This window comes from Atractosteus spatula, chromosome 7 (assembly GCF_055471065.1).
Source record: "Atractosteus spatula isolate fAtrSpa1 chromosome 7, fAtrSpa1.hap1, whole genome shotgun sequence".
NCBI lineage: Eukaryota > Metazoa > Chordata > Actinopteri > Semionotiformes > Lepisosteidae > Atractosteus > Atractosteus spatula.
In genome coordinates, this window is record NC_142712.1 from 51,517,300 (window position 1) to 51,543,363 (window position 26,064).

The 26,064-nt window shown below is 41.4% G+C and overlaps 1 protein-coding gene across 1 annotated transcript in view; it reads left to right on the top strand.

The window, feature by feature from the left end:
• The window catches only part of adamts7 (ADAM metallopeptidase with thrombospondin type 1 motif 7), an 88,724-nt gene that overhangs the window by 31,266 nt on the left and 31,394 nt on the right, over positions 1–26,064 (top strand). The window contains exons 10-16 of the mRNA XM_088922382.1: positions 3,032–3,124; positions 3,481–3,626; positions 7,737–7,906; positions 9,115–9,248; positions 10,700–10,820; positions 11,542–11,786; positions 18,370–18,511. Coding sequence (XP_088778508.1) covers positions 3,032–3,124; positions 3,481–3,626; positions 7,737–7,906; positions 9,115–9,248; positions 10,700–10,820; positions 11,542–11,786; positions 18,370–18,511 — 1,051 coding nt within the window. The remainder of the gene's footprint in view (positions 1–3,031; positions 3,125–3,480; positions 3,627–7,736; positions 7,907–9,114; positions 9,249–10,699; positions 10,821–11,541; positions 11,787–18,369; positions 18,512–26,064) is intronic.

Here is a 26,064-nt window from a genome sequence, read left to right on the forward strand (position 1 = left end):
TTTACCTTGATTTCACTGTGTTTTACTACACTGTACTTTTAAATGGTTATTGTAAGATATGTGGTGTGGCTGCTACAGGCAGACCATTTCTGTTTGATTTTTCTCTCTTTTTAACACTGTTCTCTTAGTTACAGTCAATGCCAGATTCAAATGGAAAGAAATCTGAGTGTAATTGTAGGACTTTGAGTTTTCCCTTTTCCTGTTTTTGTTAGGAGGGTGTAGACTGTGCTGTGTGGTGGCCCAACTGGTTTTAATCAGAAATCAGTGGTTTTGGAGAATACTACTCACAGTGTAGTAGAGCAAAACCTTTCGTTACTGACAAAGAGTCTGAAGTAAGTCTTTAAAAAGGATGAAAGTTTTAATATTCAGATTGGCTCCTGCTGCTAACAAATCTAAAGAGCATATGCCTGTGTTTGAAAAGGCATAGAAAAAAGAACCATACCTTATTTATTTAGCAGGGACTGAACATCTTTGCAGGTTATATACAGTATTTGAATGTTGCACTTATTCAGATGGTCATTTACAGTAATTTTCTTAGACTGGAAAAATCAATAATAAGGGACAATGCTGACCCAGTTTTTGTTGCTAGGTTGGCTGTCTGCTGTGATGAAAGGTTAATTTTTCCTGCACTGTTCTGTTATAATTGTCTGAAAAAAAATCTTCAGGAAAAGGAAATCTGTTGTCCAGTATGATGAGACTTTGGGGTCGGATCTGAAATGGTTATTTGCAAAGGGCATCTGAATTTTGAAATCTTGGTGAACGTTCAGTCAGTCTCTATCTTACTCTGTAACGTGGCTCTGAGGCAGCAGACTACCCTTGAGCATTTGTCATGGCCAGATGGACTATTCTGATTACATGCTGGACGCACAATTAATGGCTTCCCATCACCAGCTGAAATGTCACAGCAAACGATCAGTGAAGTTGATCAGCTGGGCTTCACGCTGCGATAAGCCCTGAAATTTTGCTTTGTCTCCTTATCTGCACCGCTGACACCAAATAGAAGAAAGTTTATCAACAGGGAGGGATGATGAATTCATTCTGGGCAATGCATGTAGATCTGCATTCCAAGTGGGTCTGTAACCCTTGAGACTCAGGTGCAGTGGTAGTTCAATAATGGTTTTTGACACTGGTGCAGTCCTGATTTGCAAGAAAATGTCAGCTTATGTGGAGATTATACTTTACCTGACGGAGAGTCTCTCACTCCTGTAGTATATGTTGTTCCTTTAGTTTAGTGACGCGACATCCTGCCGAAACCTTTGAAGTGGCAATTTAGCACCAGTCCTGCCTGGCCTCTTTGCATGCTGTTTGGTCTGTAAAGGTTTTGTTAATTGCAGAGGATGGCAATCGTGCTACACTTACTACATATCTTCTCTAAATATATTCAGTTTCTAGCATGCTTGTCTCAGTCTCATGTTCTTTCTCTTGTTGAAATGACCGCACTCCATTTATGCAGGCATTTAGTGATAATCAGGCTCTTAAATAACAATTGCCATGATGTATTGCAATTTGTATTAAAACTAAAAAAATATTGGGGTGAATATTGGATCTCTCTAAGAGGCAGTGCAGGTATTCACAGGCTGTGTTAGACACAGTAACAGTCCTGCACTGTTGCAGGCCTGGGCTGAGAGGACTCAGGATGGGAAGTGTGCTCTTGTTGGGAGCTTTCTATTCTCTCAGACAGGTAGTATAAGCCCTGTTTTCTACTGTGGGCAAACTTCAATCTACAGTAGTTCATTGACCGCAGGATGTAGGGTGGACAGTTTGCCTAGGGTGGAAAACTCGGATGTAGTAACTCCAGTCACTGGGTAGAGGGGTGCAGACTGATGAAACAGACTCTACTGGATAATAGAAGGGGACCTTGCAGGACAGGAGCCCTGAGTATGCAGGCCTATGAACAAACAACTCAGCTGTCTGAGTATGACTGATGTCAAGGAGTCTCTGGGCCAACTGGTCACCCATTGTTTTCTTTGGTCAGTGTTCAAGAACCATGAAAATCCATAAATCTGTCCTCAGAAATCACATGATCCATTATGGCAGAATATCCATGTTAAAAGATGTTTGCAGTGCAGTAAAGATGAATTGTTTTTGAAATTATGCGAGACAAAAACTGCACAATTATTTTTTAAATACATTTATTTCCTAAGTCTCAGTAGCCGCAGTAGTAAATTGGGAAAACATTAAGCATGAATAGATGGTCTTTTAAAAATTGGTTTTGTGCTTTGGTTTTTAAATTTGGTTCAGACATTTAAGCCAATTACTATTATCTATTTTCTAATGGATCCTATCAGACTCTGCTCAGTGCTGTTGTCCATACTGGAACATTTCATGCAAACCAAGTTCTGTTATTTAAAGACCCCTGTGTTACTGTACACCAATATATTGATTTTTTGTCAATATATTGGGAATGACTATGACCTTTAAGTTTGCACTGCCAAGTATTAAATATGTATATATACATTAGCCAACATCTGGTCTTCTAAATAAGAACTAACTTGTCCTGCTTACCTGCAGATGACCTGAAAGGAGGAAAACAGAAGTCGCTGTACACATCACACGAAATATTTATACATATTTTCTAACATACAGTTCTGCATAATACTGTTTTTATATTTATGGGAGAAAATCAAAAAGGTCAATCAGTAGCTGTCATTTTTTATGATTAGATTGCAAAGACATTGGTTTCAGCTCATGAAGAGAGCATTATTTTTAATTCATGTTGCCTTCATTTTTCCTGATATAATCATTTTAATCGGTGAAACTGCCTTGTGTTCTAATTCGCTTTGTGTTTTCAGAGTTGTTAATATTCATATAAATTGTCCGCATAATTTAACACCATCTAGTCCCACAGTGATATGTAGGTTATGTGTGGATGTGGTAATATTTTTAAAACATGGACATCTCGCATGTTTTAAAAAGCAAATTACTTTCTTCTCTCGTGTTTTTCTTCAACCTTGCAGAATCAATCCCTTAAATTGCTCTGAAGTCATTGTGTTATTCCCAGTTTATGATTCTAGCACTGTCTCTGTGACAGGATGTCTGTAGCACACTGTGGTGCACTGTGGGTAATACGTGTCACTCCAAGCTGGACGGAGCAGCAGATGGGACCAAGTGTGGCCTGAACAAGGTAAATAAGAATGTCATTGCTCTGCGGTGCTGATGTCAGTCTGACTCCATAGTTGTGGTGTTCTTCTTCTGATCAGCTCCCATTTCCCCCATTGCTGAACAATTAACGTCAACATCAATCCCAGCGACGTTCACAAGACTTGGGAAGTTGCTCGCTGACGTGCCTCGCTTAATTGACCACAAAGGTAATTTTGCATGCCCAGCATGTGTAAGCTGACTAGTTCCTGTCATTTTTGCATTAGCATGTGAAAACGGAGTCGGAATTCTTGTTTTGCATTCCAGCTGCGACCGAGTGGTGTTCCTTCTGCGGTTTTCTGTGTTTTTGCTCTGACCTCTGTCGGTCTGTGTCTCCTACAGTGGTGTTTTGATGGAGAGTGCGTGCCGGTGGGCTATCGGCCTGAGAGCCTAAACGGAGGATGGTCATCCTGGAGTGTGTGGTCAGCCTGCTCCCGGACCTGTGGCGCTGGAGTGCAGAATGCGGAGAGGGAGTGTAACAACCCTGTGTGAGTCTCAGCCATCAAGTCCTCCTAGTCTTGGGTCACGAAACCACAGGGCTAAAGCACAGCAAGGGTTAATGGTTTCATTTTTCTGTTGTTGTGAATGACTAATTTAATAATGGGTCAGAACACATTTTAATTGCATGCAAATGACATATACTTCCAATTTTCTTATCAACGGGACATTAAAATTTAAGTCCTCTCTTTTCATTTTGTTTTTAAAATGGCAGGACAAAAACGTTTTAGAGCAAAGTAATTCAATGAAGGGCAAAGGGTTTGCAGAAAGCTGTGATATATTCTAAATGATCAAAACTGTTTAAATCCTTCATGTTAATAAAAGTGGACGACAGAGTGGATAGCATTGCTGCTGGGTTCAGTTCTGGAGATGGGAAGGTCAATTGGCTCTTGTGTAAGTGTGTGTGTTGTCTGTGTGCCCTGTGATGGACTAGTGTCCTGTCCAGAGAGTACCCTGCCTTGCGTCCACTGCTAGCCAGGATAAACTCCAGCTGCCCCACTACTCTGTATTGGATAGAGTGGTTAGAAAATGGATAGACAGAAGTAATATAAGTAAAAATCAAATCTAAAAAAAACTACTAAATGGTGTCTATTCTGTATTGATTTTTTCTATTGAAATATACAAGCTGAGAATACTACATCAATGAGATGAATTTAAAATCCATAGGGTTTCATATTCTCACTTGAACAAGATCTTTTTGGACAAAGTAGGTCCTAATTCAAGATTAGTATTCATACATTAGGATCCAAGCTGCAGGTGTTTTTATAGGGCTTGTTAGATGAGCCTGTGTGTTGATGATAATGTCATTGAAGGTCACTGGTTTGATTAAAGGCTGTGTTCTGGTAAGCAGGAGAGTTCATTAGTTTCAAAGGGTTAAAACTTTGCTGTCACCAACCTAAAGGGCTTCTGGTCACCCTTTATAGACTGAATTATATCTTTTAAAAGTTTAGTCTTGTCCTTTTTATCTTTTTACATTATCCAATGGGGTTGCTTATCTAACCGCAATACATTTATAGAACAGTCTAGGGAATGACATTGGTTGATCAGGCTTAACTGGGATTTTTAGTTTGATAGAGATGTTGTATCATAGTCTCATTGTGAAACTTGTCTTTATTTTGGCAGAAGAGTGGATTTTTAATAATAAAAGCTGGGGATATTGTTCAGATGATCAGTTGATTGTGCTTAGTAATAGAGTCATGCATTTTTTCACATTGGTAAGCTCTACAAGAGAATTAAACTTCAACTAAAATGCATGTAAATTATAATTTAATATGCTCTTGGGGTAAAATGTGATATGGGTAGTGACTTTTTGCAATCACTATTTTCCTTTTGGATTCCCAGCTCCATCCTCCAGTTTGGAAACAGGGATTGCTAATAAACTCCGTTTTCCACTAAATTCCTCTATCAGCATGAGGGCCAAAGCCATGCATTCCTTCTTCCAAATGCCCATTGTCAGGGTTCTGCAGGGCTCACAGAAGAGTTAGCATCATCTGGAGGAGTGATGCATCTCTCACTAATAAAACTGCAGGCTCACAGGGCATCCAAGCAGGTCAGAAGGGTGAAATGGAGTGCATAGGCTGAAAAACTAGGCTAAATATCTGAACACTTCAGCAAGTGATTTTAAATATCACTTTCCTATAGAGTAGTTTGTGTAGGCAAGCATACATATCATGGCTGTGCATGTATCGAGACATTCCCTTTGTAAAGGGACCTCTGAATTCTGAGTATACCCACCCATGTGTACAGTACAGTATATAATGCATTTCTCTAATGTACAGCAAAGCAGTTCCAAACAAATTTTATCTACTACTGCTAATTGCTACTATTTTTGGCGGAGACTCTTCAAGTGTTTAAACAATGGAAAATGGGAAGAGCATGATGACCACAGGCTGAAACAACTGGTCTCTTTGTTGCTCTGCAGTAATGTTATTGCAACTGTAGCAGAAAAGCCTTATTATAATAATGGAATTATACATACTCCCTTTAGACTAGAGCTTAGGCAGCACGGTTATTGTAACACCGTCATACAAATAAAAAGCCCTTTTATAACTGAATTCTGAAGCCTGTTGAAAAATCTTTTGAGAGAACATGTGTGACAAAGATATGTGCTGTTTTTTTGTCACTGATATTTTCAATCTCTTATCAGTCCTCCGTATCATGTAATCAACTGCTTTCAGAGCATTGCAACTCTATTTTCTTGTCAAGACACTTTTTGTGAGAGAGAATGAGGTAAACGGAATTAATTTTTTCTTTTTGTCACCCACAGTCAGGCATGCTTTCAGAGTAAACAAATGTCAGTTCCATGGGAAAGGAATGCTGAAGGAACGTTCTTCGTTTTAATGTCCTGCTGTTCAAAGAAGATAGGATTTATCAGCCGCTGTTAAATGACTACCTGTCATCACGCTTATGGAAAAATTTAAGATGGAGCAGGAATTGATGTCCCTGGTTGTTCTGAGAATTTGAATGTCTGTCTGTGGATCACCTAGACTGCAGTGAGACTTGAGGGAATCTTGCATGCTCTGAATCTCAATGGCTCTGTGGGGATGAGGCCGTTCTCTGCATGCACTGTGCATCTCAACACCTCACACTCTCTTACATAGGGGTGGTTTTCATAGAAACAACTTTGTCTGCCACTTCAGCCTTCTCTAGATGAAGAATTTCAAACTTCAAACACCATTGCTGAGTGGCTGTCAACATTTTGAGTATGCAGGCTCCCTTTTCAATTTCCAAATCTTTTTGGATCACTGCATGCTTCTACTGTAGTTGCCCTGGCTTGAAACACTTCAACAAGACTGTTCTACAATTGTGTTCACCATGTCACTGTTTCTGTAATGTACATCCACAAGGGTGATGTCTGAAATACTTATTCTAAAACATTTCCTGAATCTGATTTGACTTCAAACAGATGCAAATATATATTTTTTATAAGTTTCTTATAATGCCAGCATTTTACAGATCTAAAGTGTGCGAATTAGTGTATATATACTTAAGCGCAGCCTGCAGACACGACTTTGATCTGTAGGAAGAGAAAACAAGATTAGCAAAACCCCACGGAGCCCTACATTCACTCCATTAAAAAGAAAAGTTGGTTACGTATCACCTTCCCTTGACATCTTTGAACCTGATTCCTCACTACCCTTTGTTCTACCGTTTGCAAGCTAAAGTGAAACCTAATTCCTACTGAAAGGAAAGCAAACAAAGATGCTAGTTTTAAGCTTGACAGATCAAAGCTTCTGGACACAGTAACGTGCTGTAGTGTGGGGACAGTGCAATGAGATGGCAGCTGTGACTGACCAGAAAGGGCAGCGATAATGATAGTCAGAACTTGTGACTGAGATACTGCGGCAGACCACTTCCCTGCACTGTTCCTGCAAATATTTTACTTATCTGACAGCAGTTAAGTTGCTTTGCAAGTGGATTGAGTGAATGACATAAGTGCTGCGACTTAAATTGGGCAGAGGAGATTTAAAATATCGGGCAGCTTATTCTGACATCAGGAATTAGTTCAGCTCCATTTATGGCTTTGTTTTCCAGCTGTTGCACTCGAACTGAGGGAGGAGATTTGGACTGGGCAAGCTTGTGTTGGTCTTTTAGATGTTTTTTTTTTCTGGCTGTGCACCCTTCTTCAATTTCTAGCAGAAAATCAAACCAAAATCTGTAACTGATTAATAAATAAATGGCTGGCACTTTGCATCTTAGTTATCTAATTATGCTGGAATAAAAGTATTCATTTAATCCATTTAAAACTCTTACAGTTTCTGTAGTCAGAGGAAGCTTAAACCGTTCTAAGCTTGAATAAAAGGGTGCAGTGAAGCTTAAATCAAGAATTTAAAATTGCGTACAGGGCAGAGGGCAATTATTAGTATTATAAAATATCGGATGCTTACCACTGGTTTCCCAATCCTACTTTTGAAGTATTAACCTGGATTTATATCACAGTAAGCAACAGGGTGCAGGTAAGCTATAATCTCCATCCTATTGCACGTTGTGATATGTTCCCATTTCAATTGGCTCCCTTTGCGTTCCTCAGCCAGATCATGATAAATGGTGTCATACACTGTTCTCAGAATGTAAATTGGGATTTCTCTTGTGTTGGACAGGCCGAAATATGGTGGGAAGTACTGTCTTGGGGAGCGTCGGAGGTACCGGGTGTGTAACACTGACCCCTGTCCAGCAGGGCTGCCCTCCTTCAGACACATCCAGTGCAGCCACTTCAACACCATGCCCTATAAGGGCAAGCTCTACAAATGGGTTCCTGTGAACAACAGAGGTAGGCAGGAATACAATTGCCCATGATAATGGACTCAAAGCAACAGTTTTTGTTTTTAGTTTTAGAGCAAGACTTCTTAAAAGTTGAATGAATGTCACAATAAATCAAATCAATCAGCAAAATAAATTTGCATGTACTGTGTCTTTTCTGTCATCACCACCTCCTCCCTTCTCCCACAGAGGAAATGCACTACAGCTGTAAATGGAGAACAGTGCCCAATGACTCATGGATACTAACCAGATTTTGCCATTTGATTTCCCTTACTTCACGTATTTTTGAGAGATTGTGCTGGTAAAAGGAGGTGAAATGACCATAATAGAAAAGAACGAATGGGTAGAGGGTTTAGTTCTAGTTGTGATCTTGGGTGTTCTGGTTTCAGGATCTCCTTTCAGATGGGTCTTATTGTATCATGACAGTGCTGAAAATAATAATAATAATAATAATATATTATTATTATTATTATTATTCTTTGACCTATATAGCACTTTTCTGGACACTCCACTCAAAGTGCTTTAGAGTGTATTTCAGGTATTTAATTTGGCCAGGATGCCGGGGTGACCACAGAGATTACGTCTAATCCGAAGGACGGCACCTTTTTACAATGTAGTGAAGGGCATTAGGACCCACACGGACAGCAGGGAGAGTGCCCCCTACTGGCCCCACTAACACCTCTTCCAGCAGCAACCTTAGTTTTTCCCAGGAGGTCTCCCATCCAGTTACTGACCAGGCTCACACCTGCTGTGCTTCAGTGGGCTGCCAGTTGTAAGTTGCATAATGATTTGGCTGGATTATAGAAATAGGTCCATCCGGTCAGGTTCCCAGCACCTCAGGTGGGGGGTGAAAGCTTTTTCTCTCTCCTTAGATTGTCTTGTTTCTGAGAATGGCTTTTGTTTGTCTTTTTCTGGTTAGTGATTTGCAATGATGCATTGCTGAAAATGCATTCCCGGGTGCTACTTACACACACAGCAAGGAAATGCCGGTCATGGCATTAACAAAACATGTCCGTATTTACAGGGACTCAAGGGGCAACCTTTAATAGGGAAAAAAACCAGACATTTGCCATCCTTGTCTGTGCCCTTGTGTTAATGTCTTAACTGCAGCAGAGGCTCAATGTGAAGGCTCAGATCAGCTTGCAACAGGGCAGCTAAGAACTCCCTATCCTGCTTCCTGACCCCTGAACTGACCCGTGCTCGTGTGTCTCTGCCCAGCGAACCCCTGCGAGCTGCACTGCCGCCCCCAGAACGAGTACTTCTCCGACAAGCTGCTGGACGCTGCCGTCGACGGCACGCGGTGCTACGAAGGCAGCTCCAGCCGTGACACGTGCATCAATGGCTTCTGCAAGGTAACGCTGAACCGCCGTTACTAGGCCCTGTTAACGCTTCCCTCCACTGAATCGGTCTACAGATCACCCATAAAATCCATCCACACGTCCATTTTCTACCCGCTTTCTCCAGTCCAAGGGTGGGGAAGCCAGAGCCTATCCCAGAAGGCAACAGTAGGCAACAGGACACCAGTCCATCACAGGGCAGACACAAAAGCAGACATACACAGTCACACCAGGGCCATTTTTCCCAGACGCCAGCTAACGGGTATGTTTTTGGACTGTGGGAGAAAACTGGAGCACCCAGAGGAAACCCATGCAAACGTGGGGAGAACGTAAGAAATTCCAAACGGATAGCACAACAGAATTGCACCCTGGGCACCTGAGCTGCAAGAGCTGACCACTGTGCCTCCGTGTTGCCCTCACCTGCATCCAGTCACAGGGGATGAAAAGATGAAAAAGCCTTCATCCTCATGCTGCCTTGATGTTGGAATACACAACAGTGCATCAAGAAATAAACGAGCTTGTGCTATCCAGGGAGGCTACTTCAAACATATATTGAGTGCAAAAAAATCCTGGCACGGTATCAGAGCAGATGGCTGTTATTGATGGGAGGATGCTTTTATATTACTGTTATCTTAAATGGTGTTTACTTCTTAGTATCTAAGAGTTCCAGATTCCTTCAGAGTAAATACAGATGTCTGTACTCCACCATGGTTTGTCATCTGCAGAACATGAAGTGTTCATCTGTGTTTAATAGATGGTGTTTGTCATTTACGTGGTAAAAACATCAATATTTATTACCTGAATTCCACAGTATTAAGTTAATATTTGAACATCTTTAGGTGTTTTTTAATGTTTGGATGATTTCTTTAAAAAAATAAACTTAACTCAGGAACTATCTTGCTCTTGCTATCTGTTTTCAGGTTTCAGATACCTCATAAATATACAGCCCTTGGTTATTTAATAAATGTTTAGACTATTGCTGCAGAGAGAAGAGTAGGTTTAATGGCTCTCCAACACTATGTGGCACGGCTACCAGTTCACTGAAACAAGGGTTTGACTTCAGTTTTAGGTGTTTTTAATGACAATCTTTGCATGTTTAGTCTTTTCCTTGTCCTTTTAAATATTTACACATTCTTTACAATATTTGTATCTTCCGTTTTAATTAACTTTGGGTAAAGGCCAAATACAGTATTGTACTTGGAGACCACTTATGAAAATGAACTGAATATGAACTGAGAGGGGAAGATATCAAAATTCCTATCACAGGTCACATAAACAGGAGCGGTCATCTGCCTGACCTGAGAAGTGTAATACAGCTTAATTTTCTCAAAACATAATACTAGACAGACAGCAACACCCTAAAGTAAATCAAGCAAAATTCCTAGGCGCTGTCACAGTGATTTGTAGCTGTGGTAGGTGAGAACCTGTTGATCCTCTTCTCTTTTCCAACGTGCTGGGCGCTTCAGAACGTGGGCTGCGACTACGAGATCGACTCCAATGCGGTGGAGGATCGGTGTGGGGTTTGCCATGGCAACGGCTCCACCTGCGAGACGGTGAAGAAGACGTTCGAGGAGAGCGAGGGGCTGGGTATGGCAGCACGCAGCATTGTGGGACAGGGGAGGGGGGGAATGGGGCTCAGCACAGCTGTGGCATGGAGAGATGGGCGTGGAACAGGGTAGCTGGTCTCACAGGGAGGAAGTTGTGACTTTTATGGAGATGTCACTTCCTAGAATTCCCAGTAGTGCTGTTAGCCATCCTTCCCCAAAGCCTTCTTATATAGTTGTTGGTGGCGATAGTGTAGTTCTGGGCTGGGAGATGCCCAGCAACCAGAACTATGAAGTAATTTGTGTTAGCTGTGGACCAGGCTATGGTATACTCATTGACTGCTTTACTTCAGCATGGGATACACTTGAGCAGCTCAAAGTTCTAGCAGAGGAAAGCAAAGCCATGTTTGGGGCTCTTGCATGGCCCGTTTCTCTGCGTCTTCAACGTGGATTCTACTCTCGAGTGGATCGAGTCAACGGCGCACAAAAAAAGAATGAGTTCCTAAAACCTTTACCTTAAGCGATGCCTTTTGAAGCTCTTGGGCCATTGGGTAAGAGTGGAAAAAATTTAAATGAATCTCCACTCTACATAACCCAGAAAGAAATGTAAGTCTGTTTCAAACAAACCGGCACTGCCTTTCTCTCACTGTCAGAGTCTTTGTGCATTTGTTTCTCATGTCTCTCTCTCCCTCTCTCACAGTGCACACGTCCAGCTGATCTGCTCTCTTCCTCTCTGTGTCTTTCCCCCTCACTCCCTTGCTCAGGCTATGTGGATGTCGGCTTGATCCCAGAGGGAGCGAGGGACATCCGGATCGAGGAAGTGGCGGAGGCAGGGAACTTCCTGGCTCTGCGCAGCGAAGACCCTGACAGGTACTTCCTGAACGGGGGCTGGACGATCCAGTGGAATGGAGACTACAAGGCTGCGGGGACAACCTTCACGTACGAGAGGACAGGGAACCTAGAGAACCTGACCTCCCCAGGACCAACACTGGAGCCTGTCTGGATACAGGTAGTCAGGACAAGAGTTCTGTGCTTATTCAACAGACGATGTTGAATCAGTTACTGGAGTTAAGATGAGATGAACATGCAGATGTTACAGACGTTGCAATATTTTAATTTTTTTCCATTCATTCTGAGCTCATGCTTTGGGCATAAGTACCTTTGCTTTTTACAATATTCTTTTTTTTGAAGGCTTTATTCTTAAACGATTCCAAGGCTGCGCGAAATAGGATTGTATTTTTTCCGAACAATAGTTTCTTGTGTGAGCCACACATCAGAGCACGAGGAAAGATGGAAAAAAAATTGACGTTCTGGTATTGCAAAAACTTCAGATGGAGGGACCTTAAAGGCCACAAAGCTGAAACAGTTTCTGAAAGCCGTGAGGCACAGTGCCCTGTGGAGTCATGCAGCTGCAGTTCCCTTTGTGTTTCTTTTCAAGCAGCCGCAGTAAAGCACAGCGTCTCTGAACGGCTGAAAGAAGAGACATTTCAGGAGCAGTGAAGAATTATTGCAATTTCTTAAGGCATCCATCCAGAGACTTTCTTCATTTAATATATCATATCATGTTCTCTTTATTTACTGTATCATGTCACTAAATTAAGGCATCATCAAGATAGAAATTATTATGTATGCAGCTGCATAGCCTTCAAAAATAACTTCAAATAAGTAAGATTAGCTTTGCTAAAGGGGCAGGGCTTGTTGGACAGTACAACAGAAGTTAGACTTCTGCTAGATCTTCCCATTTCATCTACCCTGAAGTAAAGTATCACAACCTAATACCTGCTAATACCTGCACTTCCTGCCCTGATCCTGTCAGATTTCTTCACCAGAATGAAGGTTGTATGGCTGTGTTAATCAGTACAGTCAAGAGAAGAATGGGAACAAACTGAGCAGACACTGAGTACACCTTTTAATTCTGGAAAGAGACTTGTTAAAAAGGTCTGCAAATGCATCATGCATTTGAAGTGTGAACCACATAAAAGCTGCAATGGGATCATTAATAACCTAGCCAAGCTAGAAAAGAGACAAAGGGCTCCCACAATAGACAGATAGCCATTCAACTAACAGCTCTTAATGATAGTGGGAATGATGAATTGTCTTTCTGTATCTGGAAGTGTAGAGGAGGTCACCCTCTACACACTAATAATAATCCCTCTGTTTGTTTCCTCCACACTGGGGGCTGTGAAGTAAAAGATCTGATAGTGTAGAACACAAGCTGATCCAGGTGTTCTCATTAGACAGGAGCAGTTAGGGGTGATTCTGACTTAGAGGCGTTCAGTCATAATCTCACAGACGGTAGCTTCTCACCAGAGGCTCCTCAGCCAAACACACGCACCAGACGTCTGAGCCTGCGGTTCCTCTCGTACTGAGCAGGATTACTATTGCAGCAACACATCACCAGCAGGGTAAAACTAACCTGTTTCAGGACGGTCTAATCCCAGCTCTCATTCCCTATTAGTGACTGTATGAGCAGCTGCCTGGTGCTGTGCAAAAAGGGGCCACACGTCCCATTGAATAAAGATGTGACATCAGGCATTTGTGTGAGTGTTCAACAATGTTTTATGCCCCTAGTTGTTCAATACATTCCAGTAGTGCTGTTTATCTCTCACATATAAAATATTGACTTGAGTGTGTCTCGGTCTATTATCTTCGTTTAGCTCATAGAGTAAGACATTCAGTTTTGAGTGTGCATATTTGCTCTGGACGTTTCCCCAGCAGAATTTAGACTTTTGAATTTTTTGTGATTATGAGAAAGCAACTGCCTCCCCCCCCCCCCTCCTCCATCACACCTTTATTGTTGATGCTTTTTTGTCTGTCAGTAGCTGAGAAATTCTGCCTTCTCTCTTTTGTCCTTTAAAACAATATTAACACAAGAAGCAGTGTTTGTTGGAAAGGATTTCACAACATATAAGCAGTGCCTTGCCTTATTTACATCCAGCATAATGCAACTGGGACAAAACTCTGAGCCCAGTCCGGAGAAGACATCTCTGTTTGTGCCTTGTGAGTGTGTGTATTCGGTAGCTTGGTCATGATAGGGCTGATAAAGACATTCTTCAGAGAAAGCTGATATCAACATTATTTGTGCAAATCTGCTTTATGGAAAATTCCACTACTTGTTTCTCATTTTACCATGACAGCCTTTATCATACATATCCTTGCAATATGTAGGAAACTTCTTTTTAGTTTCTAAAGCCCCTGAAAGAGTTCTGGCGAGCCTCTGTAGTCCTTGCAGGTGTAAACTGGCCTTGAGTGAGAGCCCAGCAGAGCTGTACCTGCAGTGACAGGCCCTCTAAGAGAGGACAGTCTCAATTATACATCCTTCTTGTGCTCCCTCTTGCTCTGTCTGGGAGGCATGTCAGTCTCCCTGCACATCAGCGTGGCCGGTAGTTCTGGGCTCTTTTTCAGTTGGAACTAATTAGAGACTGGACTGGAAAGCTGGAGCAGGACAATCTATTGATTAATCCATCCTTTTTCTAACCACTTTATTCCTTATATGGTCTTGGGGGAGATGGAGCGTATCCCAGCAAATTAGTGGCACAAGGATGCCATTCCATCACAGGGCACACACCGCCACAGACACACTCACACCAGGGCCAATTTTCCAGGAAGCCAGTTCACCCACAGTATGTCTTCGGACTGTGGGAGGAAACCAGAGCACCTGGAGGAAATCCACACCAACACAGGGAGATCATACAAATTCCACGCAGACAGCATCCCAGGTCTTGAATTGAACCCAAGTCCCGAGGCCATGCTCTGAGGCAGTGGTGCTAGCCATAATGTCCAGTCCTATCAGACAGTAGCAAAGTTACTTGCAATTTATTTTTTTAACTGGGGAAAAAAAACAGGGACTTGTGGAGGCTTGTCTATGTTGAGTCTAGTCTGGGAGGAGTCAGAAAGGCGGAGGTTTATAGGGCAGCTGGGAAAGACAATGTTAAGAGCAGTGCAGCATTTTTCCCCAAGCAAAGTTTACACCTGTTTCTCCGAACAACACGGCAGGTTTTCCATAAATGTTTTAGGGCTCTGGTTGAAAGTCCCTTTGAGTTGTTTAAATATTTGCTTTTGTTTCTTTAGCTTTGGGGACTTATTTTTCCAGTAACTACAACTAAATGAGTCAAGCTTATTTAGCATGGCTGGCAATATCTGCCTGGCACCCGTTCATTTAAAAAAAATGAGCAAAATAACAGCACATGAAAATATTGCTCCTTGCTGATGTGTGTATTTGACTGACAATGAAGTTGAAGCAAACTGCAGGATAATGCTGCAATTTCTTAAGGCTTCTGATCCAGCATTCTGTCAATTTGTGATCTTGGTAATGTGTCCTCTGCTGTGCACTAAAAGCTGCGTACAGCAGGGAAACTGTCTTAAGTGTAATTTTGATTTAAAAATAGCAAATTAAGAAAAAAATGTTAGATGTATCTACAGGGAAAACAATTACATCCGACTTATTTCTCTTCCACTGTTGAACTCTGAGCAGGCATTATCCTCATGGGGACACACCATCTCTTTTGAAGACTGCTTGAAAAGCAGCAAACCTCCCCCTCAAGAAAGTTTCTCATGAGCATTGCCCACTGTGATTTCCTTGCACCCAAGTCTCTCAGCTTTCCATCCAACAAAGGGTCTCGGGTTTTTTTTAGAACAACTGAACCGCACAGCATTGACTTCACTTAGTTATTTTTCATCTCATGTCAAACTTGTTTTTTTTTTTTGTAGGGCTGGTTTTGCAGAGCTTTTTTTTCCAAGCTCATCACTTGATTTATTGCCATCAGCAGCAACCTTAAGAATTATTGAGGTTGCTCTGCTTCAAATATACTCACATTAAAAAAGTAAATTAAAAATTCACATTTCTCTATCCTTTACCATTAACTTCATAAATGGTAGGAAATTGTAAGGCATTGTGTTTTTCAGTGAAGGAGGACATGTTCTTCTGTGTTATTTACAGAATCTTCAATGTCCAGTGAAACAGAATCTCAATGAATATGTGGCATCAAAAAAATCTGTTTGCATTTTTGTTCTGGGAAGAACATTATCGCACACACCTTTTCTTGTTCATGATCTTGTAAGATGTGTTGCAGTGCAAAAATCTCTGTTTTTCCAACTTACAAAATGAAATGTACTTTTTCAGATCCCATTCCAGTTACTCATGATAATGATTCGATATGATAGGTCGCTAAATGAAACAAATCAGACGAATCGGCATTAAATAAATCGCATGCAATTGATTACAGGATCCAAAACAACACGTAATAGTTCATTAGTGCTGTGATTGCACAATCCTATGGTCCCAAAGTCAGACAAAGTAAAAATGCGTTCACCCGTGCTTTAACAATACCATGATTGATAGCACTGAGGGTGCTTGAGCACACACAGCCCCCACAGACCTGGTGCCTAGGGCTTCAGATACAGTATGTGCAAGTGCGGCCATGTCAGTTTTTCAAAATCACTCAATATTCTGAAGTGTAATAAGCAGCAAGGTATGAGTGCTTATACAAACACATGGCTTTATCTGAACAATAAACAAGCCGAGTGTGGGCACAGTTCCCTCTAGCTCTGATGATGAGTTAGTGATTGACAGTGGTTCACTGAAATCAAGGTTGTTTAGCTAGCCAGCTATCGGAGCAGAGCTGTACAGGCTTCAGATTTCCATTTCCCCCGCCCTGGTTCTGTTTGATTGTGTTTTGGCATTGCTGTGGTGCACCGTGCTCTCTTTGATTATTACAGATGATCCGTGATTCATCTGGCACTGCAAGAGAATCAGCAACACGTCAGTCAGGCACTGCATATGCCAATTGGTACCATTTGGCTTTGTGAATACACTTGGAAAACAAATATTAAATGATTTATATGCACCTCATGTCTTTCTCAATCTTTGCACCTGTAAATGTGTAGGAGACTAGGCGGAATTTCTGCCTTTTGCCAAAAGTAAGTGTGACGGTGGTCTGTGCATCTGTACAGTATGTACAGTACCACTACAGATAGTGCTAAGGTGTTATGTGCAGGAATAGAAGAATGTCAGAAGGGCTGAAAGCTCCAGGAATCCATGTGACCTGTCTTGCTCGTTTGAGTGGCGAGAGCGAATCGATCGGGGAAAATCTTCTCCAGTCACTTTTTGAAAGATGCCTCTCAAAGGGAAGCAAAAAACCACTTTCCAAAGTGGGTCAGACAAAGTTGAGGTGACTTTGTTTCGGAAGGTTGAGCAAGTTTTATGTGGTCAAAATAAAATATATTGTCAAGTGCTTTCTAGATATTCAGTAATCCACTGAATCTGACAGCTTCGGTAAATGTGACTGCGCAGTTAGTTCAACAGCTGTCAGACTCGGCGCGGGGTTTTGTAAATGCTTTGAGCAAACATCAGTAAAATATATTGCTCTGTTCCAGTTGTAAGCTACTGCACGACAGCTGCGAGCGAAATGCACTCTCCTGGCTGCTTTTCAGCTCTGCCACTCTTCCTCTGCACTGTTTGACAACTTGAAAGGAGTCTTCTTCCAGTGTGACCGATACATTTCTTAGGCGCCCTAGTGTTCAGGTTAGCCAGCCTGATATTTGAGATTTAAGGGGCCCTTTTACACTTTGCGTTCCCTGGCTTGCTTTCCACGACTTACCATCTCAGCTGCCATGCAATACGAGGCGAAACAAGCTGCCAGCTTTCAGGCAGAAAGGGCCCTTTTGGAGGAAATTCATCTGCGGGAGCTTTGTCCAGCCCACACAGATTAGTTCAGGTGTCCAGATGCTGCGAAGACATTGCCCCTGGAGTAGCAGTCTCTTCCAGGGCTCAGGGCTGTGTTCCCACGCGGCTCCATGTGTCACAGGGTAGGATATTACACATCGCTGCCCCCGCCCTCCTCCCCAAAGCAAACATCCTCCTGGAGCAATCTCACCCGGCTCAGAGACAGCCTCGGCCTGGAACCTCCCCTGCAGATAACCCCAGGAGCAAATTCAACAAAAAGGGAATTAAGAGTTCATTAGAGCCTGCTATTTTTAAAGAAGTGATAAAGTTTTCAACCCCTGCTGACTGTAAATCCTGAATCCATACAACATGCTTTTTTTTTCCAAAACTAGCTCTTGAGTCTTCCCTTTTCTTAATCACCTCCTTGTTTGCTCATCCTCTGCTTGCTTTCTGCCTCCCTTTGTTTCTCTCTTCCTGTTGATATCGTGACTGTCTCTGATATTAACCAGGGTTTCTGCAGTCTGAAGACACATAGCCAGTGGGTGGCTGGAGCAACTTTAATTTATGTGATTCTATACCCCAGGAATAGACATGCAGTTCCATCTTGATTGTTTGACACTACAGGAAGTGAACAAAGCATGATGCTCTGAGAATTGTTGTAATCTTTATATTTTAAAAAGACTGTAATATAAATAAATCACAATTCCTGAATTCTCCCAGGCTCTGGCATAATTAAAAACAATGTAAAGATTTTTTCTCCTGTTAAAAAATAAATGAAAGCTTTATTTTACAGACTATTTCAAATAGGTAACTAGGGGAAAATATTTCTTCAAATTGCATGTGCAGGGCATATGTTTTGTGGGGTTTTTTGTGTGAAATTCAGTTGAATGGCTTATGTAAGTCATTGGAACATGTTGCTGTTTTGCAGTTGCTGTTCCAGGAGACAAACCCTGGTGTGCGATATGAGTACACCATCCAGCGGGAGGCCGAAACCAACAACGACATCGCCACCCCAGACTTCTTCTGGCGGTATGGCTCCTGGACTGAGTGCAGCGCCACCTGTGGGACAGGTGAGGCGGGGCAGAATTTAAGGGATGGCTGCTGACTGGGCTTCAGGTTTTCATTGTTATTGTTTTGTATTGTATAGCACTTTGCAAAGTGTTTTATAATGGTAGTAACACATCAACAGTAAATAGGTTGAACTATTACAAAAAAAGCTTCCAATCTCAGGATGCTGAATGATCTGTCTCAGTCAACATGCAATATTTTATTATGATTTCCCCACCCATTTCAAATTATGAATGCTTTTATGTGGGAATTATTATATATACTCCCTTGTGTAGTTTTAATTTATTGCCAGAAATGTCAGATTCTTATGATTAAGGAAAACAACATGGAGTGGGAAAATGCATTACATCATAAAATAGTCATAAATTCTTTCCTCTTTCTGTATTTTCATAGAGTACAGCAGAAATCCTTCAGTATTGCCCGTAAACTTTTTTTTGTAAACTTCCAAAACTATTACTCTAGACTTTTGGCTCCAAAATCCCTGAAAGCACAGATCCTCCTCAAACTCAACTGTTTCATAAGTACATACTGCCGTCTAGTTTCTCATACAGTGGCAGAAGAATTATTACCATCTGTGAACTATGTTCACAGTTTATCAGCAGCTGTTCTGTGTTTACACTTGGAAACGTCCAATTTGTTTTATTTTCAGTATTCCTTCCCCCCCCCCCCCAGAAAAAATAATCTGCAGTTGGTAAACATCAACGCTTGTTTTTTTGGCGGAAGAACATCAGTTGAGCTCTTCGACGTTTGGCCGATTTGAGATTCTTTTGGTTCCTAGTTGCTGTGTGTGATGCAGAGATCTCATCCATCTGGTTCCTTGAAAGAAACTGGGGGTATTTGATACGACAGGGGCTAATCCTGCCACCCTCCTGCTTAAAAAAAAAACATTCCTCCTGTTAACAGTTTTAAAATCTATCCCCGTAGTTTCCGTTTGTGTTTTCTGCTTCATGCTTCACATTTCAGCATTTTGAATGCTGTATTTGAAACAGCTCTTCTTTTTGTCTTCTCTTTTCAAAACCCTAAAGGTTCCATTATTTTAGGCCATTAAATCAGAGCATTTCTTTAAATGGGAAATGTAGTAGGCTGTATCTGAAAGAATTTCAGAGGAGGAATGTTTTTTTGTGATGTGGGGACACTATTCTAAATTAGGTCCTTCTAAAGTATTGTACTATGTAAATGTATATCTTAACATACATGTAGCATCACTTGAAATTGATGATGGAAATTCTAAACTTTAAGCTATATACCCTGACATTCTATTTTATCTTTTTTATTGCTTTCAACATAAACACCTACAGTTTTCTCATGTGTACCTTTTTTTAAAGCTCAGTGATTCACATTTTATATACTGTACTTTGCTCTTGTGTACGGTAAATGTCATCTGGCTGGGTTTCCAGCACATGTAACACTTGCGCCTCTTCTCTGCTAATATTATTTAACACAGCACTCTTGCTGATTTCTTCCTTGGCAAACCCCTGAGTGAAATATTTTTATTGCATCTGCCATTTCCCTTTCATCATCTAGACATTTCCAATCATTACCTCACAGATCCTTTACTTCATTCTCGTTCCTTGTTTAAAAATGTTTTTTTTAATTTGGATTTAAACTTTTGCGGGAGTCTAGAAAGCTTTAACAGGATTATCTGTTATAAACTGGGTTACTAATTTTGTCTTTAGGTACTCTCAGTTCTCACAGTGATCAGTGACAATGTTTTCACACAGAAAATTGAGATGCAAAACACATTGTCATTCATTTGGTACTAAAGCTCCACCAAAACATGAATGTCATTTGAGGTAGTCATAAATTAACAATTTTTGAATTTGGGAATTTGAATTGGGTTTACGGGTATTGTTTATGTTATGAATATTTTCCTCTCAGGATACACTGACTCCTCATTTAAGGACAGGGATGTCCTCAGTAAGTAAAAATTGATTAAGAAAAATGTAGGTACCATTAGGTGGCAGCAGAGTGGGTGGGGTGGCAGTGGGGAGCATTGCTACCTCACAGCACGGGGGCTTGGGGTGCATTTCCAGACCTGGGGTGCTGTCTGTATGGCGTTTGTATATTCTCAATGGATTTGCGTGGGTTTCGTCCTGGTGCTCTGGTTTCCTCCCGCAGTCCAGAGACATACTGGTAGATTAATTTGCATCTGAGAAAAGTGTCCCTTGGTGTGAGTGTGTGCGTGTCTGCCTGTGTGTGTGTCAGCTCTGCAATGGGCTGGCATCCCACCCAGAGTGTGGCTTGCACGGAGCTCTGCAAGGCAGCAGTGCTAACCACTGCACCGCTGAGCACTGTGCCCACCAGAGCATGGTCGTTTTTCAAATGCATTAGAATTTTCACACTACAGGAGAAAGCACAGCCTTTTAAAAGAAGAGTTTTTAATCCCAGTAGATCAGCTGTGTTTAACAGGCTCAGGTGGGTCAGTGCCAGGATTTTTACTGTGTTGTGCTCAAAACTCTGTGAGGTTCTTGTTTTCCCTGTAACCACGGAAGCTCTCATAGCCCTTCACCCTCTACCAGAACATTTGAAACCTCATCGAGGTCTTTGGCATCCCCAGCAGTTCATTATACATCAAAGTAATGTTATTGGTGGTAGTGAAAGTACAGACATTAACAATTTCAAGACCTGATTTAACTGGCAGATATCGGTGCCCACTCATTTTGTGAGTTAATAAAATGAAGTTACTTATATATCTTCTAGGTTAGCTTGTCTGTTGTAAGACATCAATATTGCTCAGGCCATGCCTACTTATCAGTGTATATTATATATATATAATATATATATTATTATATCATGCTCTTGTATGTTAGGCTTTAGAGCACAGCAGCTGTTATATCTAGACAAATTCAGGCATGTTTAAACGGATTCTGAGCAATGTGCTGTTTGATCATCTTAAGCCTCATATTTTCAGCCTGAAACCGTGAAAATGTGTGTCCTGAACAATTTTTTTCTGTCTTGTCATATTTTCCATTTGCTCTTTGATCCCTTCTCTGTTGTTCTTGAGCCATTTTAGTATCCAAGGGATTTCTCAGATCTATTCCCGTTCATGCATTTAAATTAATGATAACACCTCGAAGTTTGTTTTTAGAAAATCTGTGCTGCTTAAATATAGATACCGCAATGGCCTGCTGGCCCATAGGGATAGGTAATTACTAGGCATGCCAAATGGAAATAACATTACCTTACATCTTCTTACATTTCCACTTCTTAAATTTAATCTTTGATAAGGCTTATCATGGTCAGCAGCCATATCACCCTGCAACTCACAACTGGTAACCCACTGAAGCTCAGCAGGTGTGAGTCTGGTCAGTACCTGGATGGGAGACCTCCTGGGAAAAACTAAGGTTGCTGCTGGAAGAGGTGTTAGTGGGGCCAGCAGGGGGCACTCACCCTGTGGTCCATGTGGGTCCTAATGCCCCAGTATAGTGACGGGGACACTATACTGTAAACAGGCGCCGTCCTTCGGATGAGACGTAAAACCGAGGTCCTGACTCTCTGTGGTCATTAAAAATCCCAGGGTGTTTCTCGAAAAGAGTAGGGGTGTAACCCTGGCGCCCTGGCCAAATTTCCCATTGGCCCTTACCAGTCATGGCCTCCTAATAATCCCCATCTATAAATTGGCTTCATTACTCTGCTCTGACTGATAGCTGATGTGTGGTGAGCGTTCTGGCGCACTATGGCTGCCGTCGCATCATCCAGGTGGGGGCTGCACACTGGTGGTGGTGGAGGGGAGTCCCCATTACCTGTAAAGCGCTTTGAGTGGAGTGTCCAGTAAAGCGCTAACTAAGTGTAAGCAATTATTATTATTATTATTATCCTCATAGATGCTTAGGCATCTGGAATGGATTTCTTCTGCATTGCAAGAACAGATTTGGCAGTGACAGTACAATTATTATGTAAAACATTAAAAGTTCTCTTACATTAATTTGGTATATGCCCAGCACAAGTAGGACCCTCGCTAGGGAAGAAAAGTTGCTTATCTTTTCCAAAAAGTGTTTATTTTCGAAGTCTTTGTTTCTTGCTAAATAATATGGATCAAATGGTTTATAGCCATCTTTTAAAAACCATCTTGCTTTCAGTCTGGAGAAGTTTCCAGTAAGAACAAATATATGCAGTATCCTGAAGCAGACAAGACAACGTTCCATGTTCAGTGGATGTGATTAGGAATAGGGTTGGCATTACTCCAGATCTGCTGGGTCTGACTCCCCAGCAGCCTCCTGCAGGTCAGCTTCAGCTCCAGTCTGGCTCCGGAGCTGATCAGGAAACCCCAGCTCCAGCTCCGGGTCGCCCTGCTCCAGGGTCCAGAGCTGCTTTTTATAAACTGGGTATAAAAAAGATTTTGGACTAGAAGTATAAAATTTACAGTATGAATACATAGGTTTTCACAATTAGAACTGTGCTTTGAACTGTAGTTACATGTTTTGAAAACAGAGGCTCTAAGAATGTCGCAGTGAGCTCGGCTGACAAAAGCTGAATGAAATGGCTTTTGAATAGCTAACATTTATGGCTTGCCCTTGATTTAAAAGTGAAATAAGTCACTGATTGCCAAGTGCTTTAATCTCAGATAGGGATAAACAAACCTTCCCACAGCAGAAGAAACTGGAGTTTAGGGTTCCCATGCAGTTTTACCAGTAAACAACTGGAGATCCAGTTTTAGATGTTGCGAGTTCAGTTTGGTTATGTTATAAATTGTTTTAGTGCAGGACTCTCTGAGCAGTAGCCATAGTTGACTGTCTGTGTAGTTGGGTGGTCTAGTGTTGACCCAAGTATATTGTTTTCAGAGTGTCTAGTGTTTTCAAAGCTTAAGGAACCCAATGATATGCCAGCTGTCTGTGAATTTGCAATGCTGTCAGTGGAGAATTCGCCGAACTTTTTGAGACAAAACTGGAGTTTAATTAACCGTTAGAAGAAAAGAGTTGATTAAGCATTGGCAGATCCTGATCAGGGATTACAGGAAGAAAAATAATTAGGGATTCTGATTTTCTTTTTTAAAGAGTTAACTTATTTCATTTTCTTTAAAATGAGTTTCTTATCTATAAAATTGGGTGGCGAATAACTGATTGCAACCCAGCTGATAAGACGTGTACGCATAGAATGCAGACATTTGTGAGAAGAATTGAATACTTTTGTGAATATAATTTAAAAAGTGAAGCTGGAACAATCCTGTGTAACAGGATCTGAGAGGTAAAGGTTTAATGGGTTTTAGATAATGCTTTGTCGACTTGATTTGTGGTCTGTGTGGGGTGGATGTTTTAACAGCAGCCTCTCTGTTTGAAAGAGATGGAGATTTCACTTTTTATTGACTGCTGAAGCCTGAAAGCTCTGCAGGGCTGTGCTCAGATTTAAATGCATGAAGAAGATTGTATCCCATCAGCTAATATTATGAAAGCCTAGCAGTTAGCTGGATTACAGCTGAAGACAGTCTGGAAGTTTGGAACCCACATAAAACTGTCTGAAACAAGAGTGATGGAAAAAATAAGACTAATTTTCTGTCTGCACAAATCACCTTCACAAAATTGCCACTGGCCATTCTGTGGTATCTCCTGGGCTGTAACCAGTGTTTTCACAAGAGTACACTGTGCATTGTAAAAAGTCTTGTAAAGTCTGAAGACATTTTGAAAGGCAGCATATGTCCTTAGGATATTGGTAGTCATTGTAGTTGAAGTGAAACAGTGCACACTGTTGCTGACACATCCTGGGGAGGTGACTAATACCTTGGATCTTCTTGACTTTATTTGTTGTGAAAGTCTTCAGAAGAACCTCCAGCTGAGGGAGATTCGGCTCTCCTTCCCCAGTTACTACCTTTTTCAGCACAATTCACTGGAGGGGGTGTTGTAAGAAATGATCACTGTAGTATTATTATAACAGAAACATTCTGGTGTTCATAGGATACGTTCCACAAAATTACTGCTCATACCACTGTCTTTGAAATACACAGACCAGTGCTCAAACACTTGGTGAAATAATAAAATGAACTCAAACGTTGAAAGACATTGGATAGTATCACTATCATCAGAATACACCTCTTTTTCCATCTTTAGGGGTTTACAAGTGTGGGCGGGGGCACCTACTTATTCAAGACGCCTTTCTTTTAAAACCACGTAATTGCTATTCCATCAGTTCAGAAACTTGAGAAAATATCTTGTGTTGCGATTATTGTATTCAGCTGGGATAAAGATCATCAGCATTACGGAATTGTATTGGAAATCAAATAATTCTCGCATTCTGCCATTGAATCCATTTGTGTGGTAATTGCATACTCTTTTACGAAATTTAATTAACAATTATAATTTTTAGAACTTGGATTAACAGTACTGTAGAAACCACATGAGAAACACAAGAGATTCTGCAGCAACTGGAATCTTTGCCAATCTAATATACATTTCAATGTCTGTGGAATCATATGGAAATGTTGGAATAATTATAGAGGTTACCTTAAATCACAGTGGTTTATTTCACTCCCTCAAGCACCGAATAACAAGACGTCTGCATGGAGAGATATGTTGTGCCTGTTTACTACAGTTGAGGCTGGGGGTAATGGTTATTGTATAACATATGGATTCAAAAACCAGGAATTATAAGCAGAAAACTGCTTGAGTCCTGCCTGTCCTCAGGAGTGGAGCTGCACAGCGCGTGGTGCGAGCAGATTCTCAGTGTTGTGGCTGATCAGAGTGTTAGGCTTTTGATGGCCATACTCTGGCCCTCTGGAATGCAGGGTTTTATTTTTTCATTTGTGGTGATCCCACGATCCTCTAATATTTTTTTTCCCCATTTTCAGACTTAAATTATTGGCACATGTTGTGGCCTTTCCTCCCTCTTTCCACTCTTTAGAACAGCAGCGTTCTTCGGTTGTTTTTTAGTGCTGTAGGGGTTTCCTTTATGCTTGTGACAAAAGAGAAATGCGTTGGAAAACTGGGCTTTGAAGCTGAGTAAATTGGCCTTTGCATTGATTCTTCCCCTAACAACCTTGCGTTTACCACGTGTGGCCTCCTCACTAGCAGAGGTGAAAGGTGAGGGTGAAAGGACAAAGAACCTGAGAGCCATGCTTTCATTGGGGGTGACTGATGAGAACCGGTCTGGACAGCTGTGTATCCTATCACAGCAGGTCCTGTGGTGATTGCAGGGGTCAGGAATTAGGGGTCAAGAGGCCCTAACAATCTGGCTACAGAACGACTGTGATTTCTGCCACAACCACGTCCCTCCTAACCTCCACTTGTAACCTCTCTCCAGCTGAATCCTGCAGCACTACTTTTTGGCTAATGTTGATGTGCATTGAATATATAATTTACATAGAAAAAAATGTAAAAATATTATGAAGACTTGTATCTCTTTTAGTTCTCTAAGGTGTCCATTAATGAAAAAGTTGTCTGTTTTAAAAACCAGTACTGTGTGTCATCACTTTGTTAAAGGTCTTATTTTCTTTTAATCTGGTAGGGTTTATTGTCATTTATGACAAATAAACTAGTTTGAGAAAAGAGTCCTGTGTTTATCTCAGCAGATGCAGTTTAATTAAGGATTAATGCATGCATTGTGGTAGCAGGCTTTCTCCATGGAA